This window comes from Lolium perenne, chromosome 6 (assembly GCF_019359855.2).
Source record: "Lolium perenne isolate Kyuss_39 chromosome 6, Kyuss_2.0, whole genome shotgun sequence".
Lineage (NCBI taxonomy): Eukaryota > Viridiplantae > Streptophyta > Magnoliopsida > Poales > Poaceae > Lolium > Lolium perenne.
The window spans coordinates 25,536,181-25,544,869 of NC_067249.2; the positions used below are offsets into that span (position 1 = coordinate 25,536,181).

At 40.2% G+C, this 8,689-nt stretch overlaps 1 protein-coding gene across 1 annotated transcript; it reads right to left on the minus strand.

Moving 5' to 3' along the window:
• Positions 1 to 2,286: 2,286 nt before the first annotated feature.
• Positions 2,287 to 6,287, minus strand: LOC127308556 (uncharacterized). Its single transcript, XM_051339423.2, has 7 exons — positions 5,156 to 6,287; positions 4,671 to 4,929; positions 4,286 to 4,581; positions 3,997 to 4,206; positions 3,477 to 3,569; positions 3,261 to 3,368; positions 2,287 to 2,924 (listed from the first exon to the last, which is right to left on the minus strand). Exons 1-7 carry the CDS (start codon positions 5,423 to 5,425, stop codon positions 2,505 to 2,507), a joined length of 1,656 nt encoding a protein of 551 aa, XP_051195383.1. The 5' UTR covers positions 5,426 to 6,287; the 3' UTR covers positions 2,287 to 2,504.
• Between the last annotated feature and the right edge of the window lie 2,402 nt (positions 6,288 to 8,689).

Genomic DNA, 8,689 nt, shown 5'->3' on the forward strand with positions numbered 1-8,689 from the left:
GAGGCCGAGAATGAGAGAGTTTTTTTTTTTGTGTGAGAGGGACAACCGAAGGATCCTGAAGGACCCAGAGACTTCCAATACGCATCCTGATGCGTCTTCTCTTGACAAAGAAGATGGCTGGGAGTTTGCGTACCTACTGCACGTGACTTGTGCTCACTGAAGTGTGGGACCTCACGCATGGGCACCACACGTAAGTGACAGACCTGTTGTGTAAAAACTCAGTTGATTATTATAGTGCATTAGAACAAAGTTACCTATGGATTAAAGGGTAGGAAATCCAAGTTAACTCATTCACATGACATTAATTTTTCCATGAAGCAAAGTTAACACATCTATCAATTGGTACATTTTGGAGTGACTAAGAAGGATCCATGCTTACTTATTCGTTTACACATGTTAAACTTGTTTAAATCTTGCTCAAACCTAGGATTTCACCAAGATTCAAATGGGCAGGAAAATAAAAAAAGAAAAAAATGAAAAACCAATGCACATAGTCTTCTTATGTCATATAGTAAGCATTCAAGATGATAAACAAGGTCTAGACATATTCAAACCAGGCAAATCATGTATCTACTCCCTAACGACCCTAAACTATGTCTTATGAAGTAAGGCATGAAGAGAAGTGGTTTTGGGTTTCAAACATGGAATTTTCAAAAACCTCCCAAAAGCTTCATTTTAGAGTGACTAAGAAGGACCGAGGCTTACCTTTTCATTTTCATGTTTTAAACTTGTTTAAATCTTGGTCAAACCTAGCTAGTATTTGACCAAGATTCAAATGGGCATAAAATTCAAAAAAATCAGAAAAATGAAAAACCAAAGCACATAGCCTTCTTATGTCATAAAGTAAGAATTCAAGTTGATAAACAAGGTCTAGACATATTCAAACTAGACAAATCATGTATCTACCCCTAACACTAAACTCTGTCTTATGAAGGCAAGCATGAAGAGAAGTGGTTTTGGGTTTCAAACATGAAAATTTCAAGAACATCCCAAAAGCTGCTTCATTTTAGAGTGACTAAGAAGGATCCAGGCTTACCTTTTCGTTTTCATATTTTAAACTTGTTTAAATCCTGGTCAAACCTAGGATTTGACCAAGATTCAAATGGGCATAAAATTCAAAAAAAATTAGAAGAATGAAAAACAAAAGCACATAGTCTAGCTTCTTATGTCATATAGATAGTAAGCATTCAAGTTGATAAACAAGGTTTAGACATGTGTTCAAACCAGACAAATCATGTATCTACCCACTAACCATAAACTCTCGATCGATCTTATGAAGTCTAGCATGAAGAGAAGTCGTATTGGTTTCAAACATGGAAATTTCAAGAACCTCCCACGAGCTTCATTTTAGAGTGACTACAAAAGATCCAGGCTTGCCTTTTCATTTTCATGTTTTTAAATTGTTTAAATCTTGGTCAAACCTAGCTAGTATTTGACCAAGATTCAAATGGGCATAAAATTACAAAAAACCAGAAAAATGAAAAACCAAAGCACATAGCCTTCTTATGTCATATAAAATAAGCATTCAAGTTGATAAACAAGGTCTAGACATATTCAAAATAGAAAAAGCATGTATCTACCCCTAACCCTTAACTCTGTCTTATGAAGTCAAGCATGAAGAGAAGTGGTTTTGGGTTTCAAACATGGAAATTTCAAAAACTTCCCAAAAGCTTAATTTTAGAGTGACTAGGAAAGGATCCACGCTTACCTTTTAATTTTCATGTTTCAAGTTTGTTTAAATCTTGGTCAAACCTAGGATTTGACCAACAAGATTCAAATGAGCATAAAAATCACTACAAGGGATCTGATATACTGTGACGAGCTCAAAACGTCATGCAATAGCAATAAACGTCACAGAAGACCCCTCCATGACGTAGATTGAGCGTCACGAGCATCGTCACGGAATCCCCGTCACAGATTACTCCCTAGTGACGCGGCGCGCCAGAAAACGTCACGGAGTATGGATGATGTCATGTGTGATGTCAGCACCTAGGAGAACATCACACCGTCACGGATTAGCGTCACAGATGTGAATGACATCATGTGATGTCATTTCATTAATTTAGAAAACAATCCTAGTGTTTATTTTCGAATTTTTAATTTTGATTTTTTATTTTTCCAAAAAAACTATTTATTTCACGTTCCCAATTTTTTTAGCAAGAATTAATATTTATTTCCAACTTTTTGTAGGTATTATTTTCTATAAATAATTTTGCATGCAATATTATTGTATTTTTATTTAATTGTTAAAGTATTGCTTTCAATAATTTCTAAATTTAATAAAACTAGACTCTGAACCAAAATTCATGTTGAATACATATGACAACATACACTTATTTGCCACGGAAATCATAGTACATATCAAACTGACAACCACATATCATCTCACAGAAATAAATAAGTTGCACTATAATTTTGACATGAGTAAAGACAAATAAACTAAGTTAATGCTAGAATAGCACCACCATCTGATCATGGCTTTCATGCACCATCACGTATGGTGTCTAGTTTTGAGTTGCATGTTTCCGTAAGAGGAAGCTAATAAGGCTGTCTTGCTCCGCTTGCTTCTTTTCATATGCTTTATTTTTCTCTTCTTGGATCTTCTTCATAGCCACCAATTCTTCTTGTTGCTTCCTTTGCATCTCTCCAAGTGCAGCTTCTTGCGTTTTACCTCTCTCGTTTAACTGTTGTTGGTACATCGCATTTGCCTCTATTGCTTCTATCTTCTGTTGTTCAACTTTCTCTTCTAACTCTCGGACGCGTTCTTCAGAAGCTGATGTCCTAGACCTCCCAGATCTTGATTGGTACCCCATGGTAGAAAGGAAGGTGCTTGAGGAGCTATGCTCCTTCAGAACTTCAGCCACAATATGTGTACCAGACACCGGGTGCTCAAGCGCTTCACTCCTTTTGTTTTCCATATCAGTCTATGAAGAAAGCATCATTACTCCGGTTAGATAAAAGTGATACATTCAATTAACTTATAAAATCAGAGAATGAGCCATAAGCGTGTACAAAATATATAATTGCGAAGCAAAAAAACCAACAACAGCAACAAGTCATCAAGTAGCTAGTAGCACATAAACAAACAGTACAGCAACCAGCGGCACAGCAAGTATCCAGCGATATAGCAAACAGCCAGCAGCACAACGGCACAACAAATAGCAAACGACATAGCAAGCAGCCAGCACCATATCAAACAACTATAAATACAGCCAGCAACAAGTGTTATTCAACTAAACAGAAATAGAGAGAAATCTCACATAAGCTTCAAGCGCAGCTGTGCTCATGCATCCCGTCTTTCTATTGGTATGGGTCTCTTTGAAAAACTCAATGGGACTAGGATCCTCATTGTTGTACTTGTCTTTTTTCTACAAGATGTAGGAATTTATATAATTAGTATTCAAATATGAAAGTCGCCAAAATGTGCAGTAGACAACCATTGATAATACAGTGCAGAAAATGGGCAATATACTTACAAGTTGGTGGAAATGAGAAGGATAAGACCTAGAGCCTGTAGTTTGGTGATGCTTAACACCTTCTCGGTTCTCCTTATTCTTGGCACAAATTTTCTATATGAAGCAAATGAATATTAGTATTGTAAGTACAAACAAATATATGTTAAAACAATAAACATTTTATCGCTACAAGATGAAGAAGGTAGATGTACGTGCTGGATTGTACATTAAAGGATGAAGAAAGTAGATATACATGCTGGATTGCAAGTACAGTAAAGGATGAAGAACGTGGATATACATGCTAGATTACAAGTACAGTACAGTTGTTAGATTGTTGGTCTTGCCAAAACCTGAATGTGAATTAACATGTTAAACATACTTAGGGAGTTGTGAGAAGATCGTATCATGTTACCTACAAGGATCAGGAAATGGTACAGCTAGGCCTTATGCAGATGCTAAGGTGTGGATGAAGCTACATTCCACAAAAGAATCCAAACAATGAAATTGCAATTTAGTAGCATCTTCTGCAGTTCGTACAAACCTTGTTTCTTTCATCTGACCATTTATTCACAAGAGTTTCCCAATTATGTTGACTAACTTTGGGTGGCTTACGAGATAGCGCTTCTTCACGGGTACGACCATTAAAATAATCCCTCTTCAAGATATATCGCTGTTGCCGAACACCCTTCTGGAGTATCTTTGTGCATACACCTTTGGACACCTCATCTTTTGGATCCATTTCAAAGTTTTTCTAAAATCAATGAAAGATAGTAAATACATAACAAAGCATGTGAAACTGGGAATGAAAATAACGAAGTAAAATGTCTCACCGCAACATGACCAATAGCTTTAGGAATATGATGGGCTAGGTCTTCTTTGCTATAATCATTCCAATGTGTAGCAACATGCATGATGTTGCTGCGGACGTGTACACCACATTGAGAAGCAAGCTTGGCTGCTTGGACAGGGTCAAGAGGCCTCACTCTGCCAGCTGAGAAATCAATCTTCATCTTCATCCCTCCGTTTCTTTTTGCATAATCATCTAAACCCTGCCCCATGGTTGGTCTACGTTTGACTCTCATTGAGGTTTTTGGATTAGTTGGACCATTAGAGCATACTAAAGCATCTACATAACAAGATATGAAAATAAGAGGAAATATATTATTTCAAGTGGAAACTAGAAAGCATAGTGTTAAGAGATGACGATGCATATACCTTGGCCCCGTAGTGTATCACTGTTATCAATTTGGCGCAAGGAGTTTGTCATGTCTTGAGAATGTTGCATCTCTGTATCGGCCTGGGGTGAGTTACTATCTTTCGAAGTTCGGTGAGCTGATGTGTCGTCATTAGGTGAGGTATGGTCAGTCTGGTTAAGTCTAGATGCCGATGCTCTTGTTGTTCTTGTGGTAGTAGGTACTGTGGTTTTGGACCGGGCACGCTTTCTTCCTTGTGGCTTTGTCGAAGGTTGATTTTCCTGATTCAAACGAGTTGGGAAAAAAAAGGAAGTGAAAAAAAAGGCAGTGAATCGACATTGACTCATACATGGTCTTAATAGTTGTGCACTTAAGGTCATATGTACTGCCAATTTGAATGACAAGCATGCCAACAATATATTTATAGGAGTAAAACTTAAATCTAAAACTATTTGACCACTATGTACATATATGCACTTTTACTAATCAAGTTCCCTCCAAAAATACCTTTTCCTTTGACATATGTACAGTTGGCTCATGCTCCTCTTCTTCTCCAGAAACCTCATCGCCATCATCAGCCTCCTCATCATCATTTGGCTCATATTCGGAGCCACTACCACCGTCATCACCTTTGTGCCTCTGTTTGTCTTTTGTATTCTGGCCATATAGCAGTTGACTAGCTATGTTCCGTATGTTTGCAAGAGGCCCTGCCTCCTCAGCCTTGCGCCTCGCAATCCTTGCCAACCTGTTTTTCTCATACTCTGGAGTTGCGGGCATGATTTCACTACCTTGGCGAAGAAGGATATCATGAAAGATTAAAAGCAAAATATGCTAACATATAATGGTAAGATTCAGAAAAACAATGACCATATGCATATAGTAAGTTATTTGACAAAGGCCTCATATATAAGCATACAGATATACAGTAAGTTATTTGACAAAGGCCTCATGTACATGTCTACCTGACCCTCCTAGCAGTATCATGACTCACTTTAATTATCTCTCTAATAAGGAAAAATATGTAAACAGAGCATCACCTTAAAAGTATTTAGTTTCAGGACTGATTGTAGTGGTTTCAGCCCACAGATTTATATGACAGGATGCTTGCCTCTGTGTAGATTTGAAAAAAAAAAGTTAAACCAAACTACTAAAAATACAGAGAGCTTGCCACTGCAGGTTAAGCTTTCAGTTATAATAGGACCTACTCCCCTCATACCAACACCATGCGGAGCCAAACTGTGTGCTACCATATTGCAAGACTTTGGACATGCAACAAGTTTTACAGCGTCAAAAACAGCCTTCAGTTGAAATTTAGTTCCCTGGAACATAGTACCTAGTGTTGAAATTTAGTTTCCTACAACATAGTACCTAGTGCTTTCAGTAGATGCAGTAGATGGTGTCGCATAGATTAGCTACCATGGATGTATATCTGATTTGGCATACGATAAAACAATAGCATTGCTAGCTAGCCTCCACGGCTTTTGTCAACACAGGAAATTAATCTAATTAGATATATAGGAATCAGAACACAAGCTGCAAGCGGAGAGGACAAAGTAACACCCCACTCAGTCTGAAACAATGATGGTGGCAAGAGCAACCAATACGCAAAGTACCTGCAGTTTTCACTAGAACGAAAGTTTGTAGAAGAGGATGGTACCTTGCGGAGGGCGGCGGAGTTCGCGCGGGTGCGGGCGGCGGCGTAATCCCGGGAGCGGGCAGAGGCGTTCGCGCGAGTGCAGGCGGTGGCGTTCTAGCAGGTGCAGGCGTTCTCGTGGGTGCGGACGGAGCAGCACTCGTCGGAGAGAACAGGAAGACGCTGGAGGTGAGCCCGACGGCTCTGATCCCGTCGGCGAGGAGGGCAGCGGCGTTCGAGCGGGCTGGGGCGCGGAGGAGAAGGTCGCTGGCGAGGCCAGCGGTCGATCCGATAGATGAGGAGGGCGCCGCCGTTGGACCTTGCAGGGAATCGGGGGACGCCTTTGATTTCCTGCTCCTCTTTCCCCGTTTTCGCCACACCGGAGGGAACTGGGCGCTACCTCCGCGCACGATTAGATTGGAGAAGTTTCAACTGACCGATAGAGGTGGACACATTAGATATAAAAATCAGCTGAAAAAAGAGAAGTGGAGGGAACGGGTATTTTGGATGGAGGGAAAATTGATCTTTTGGTAAAGAAAATTGGAGGGAGTGGATTCTTTTCGGTGGAGGGAATTTTTTTTCTTGATATACACTTAATTTTTGTTTATTGTGCAAAATGACTCATACCTTTGTGACTTAGGGCATCTCCAACGTCGCCACGCAAATGGACGTTGAGCGACCGGTCGCATCCGCCAAGCCGAAAAATGCGTCTGGTACCACCTCCAGCGGGGCGACGCAAAGTGACCGGACCGTCCGCGGCGACGCCAACCTAGCCCAAATATGCGCCTCGGATGCGTCTCCCTATTCGCGTCCGCTCGCGTCTGGTGGACGTTTCGTCGGGCAACCCTGGCAGCGACAATGCGTCGATGCATCTTCTTAAGCGCGCCAGTGACTAGCGCCGATGCGTCGCTTCGGCAATCTGCGCATGTTAATGGCGATGCCTCGCCTGCCGAGTGGCCGTCGCCCACCTCCGCCAACGCAGTAATGGTGACGCCACGCGTCCCGCAGCCGTCGCCTAGCTCCGGCCTATATAAAGAGGGCGCACAGTCTTCTTCCTCATCCACTCCTCCAAACAAACCCTAGCCGCCACAAGCTCCACCGTAGTGCGCGCAGCCTAGCTCTTCCTGCGACGTAGCCGCCACAAGCTCCACCGTAGCCTGCGAGGAAATCCATGGTGGGTCCTAGTGGCCGGCGAGGCGGTCGAAAAAAATATTTAATAACGACATTTCTCTATTTTCCCTAATATGTGGGTCCAACCTCAAAGGTCCCCTCTAGGTATTATATGGTGCAATACCATCGTTGCCGATTGTAATTTTTTCGTGACGCATCAATGCTCGTCACATAAGCTATCAAGTCGTCACGGAATATGCTAATGTGTGACGGTGATTGAGTGACCGTCACAGATCTTTGGGAATACATGACGCCATAGGCAAAACGTCACACATTATGATATTTTGTGACGTTGCGGACCACCGTCATGAGGGTTTTCGTCACAGTATATGAGATCTCTTGTAGTGAATTCAGAAAAAAACAAAAAAAAAGAAAAGAAAAACCAAAGCACATAGTCTTCTTACGTCATATATATAGTAAGCATTCAAGATGATAAAGAAGGTCTAGACATATTCAAACCCGACAAATCATGTATCTACTCCTAACCCTAAACTCTGTCTTATGAAGTCAACCGTGAAGAGAAGTGGTTTTGGGTTTACACATTGAGATTTCAAGAACCCCCCAAAAGCTTCATTTTTAGAATGACTAAGAAGGATCTAGGCTTACCCTTTTCATTTTCATGTGTTTTAAACTTGCTTAAATCTTGGTCAAACCTAGGATTTGACCAAGACTCAAATGGGCATAAAAACTCAAACCCGATAAAACATTCACCTTTTTCTATATAGTTAGGGTTAGGGTTTATGGTTTATAGAGATCGATGCACATATTTTCATTTCACATTTGTGATGTACAATAATACATAGGTAAGATTCCAAGCATGACCTTTGTTAGAATAACCTTTAATTAACGTGTTCTCTCTCACCTTTAGATTCAAATGGGCATAAACATTCAGAAAAAATGAAAAAATGAAAAACCAAAGCACATAGTCTTCTTATGTCATATAGTAGAAATTGAAGTTGATAAACAAGGTCTAGACATATTCAAACCAGACAAATCATGTATCTACACCTAACCCTAAACTTTGTCTTATGAAGTCAAGCATGAAGAGAAATGGTTTTGGGTTTCAAACATGGAAATTTCAAAAACCTCCCAAAAGCTTCATTTTAGAGTGACTAAGAAAGATACATGCTTACCTTTTTAAATACCTAGTTTTAAACTTGTTTAAATCTAGGTCAAACCTAGGATTTCACCAAGATTTAAATGGGCATAAACATTCAGAAAAAACAAAAAATGAAAAA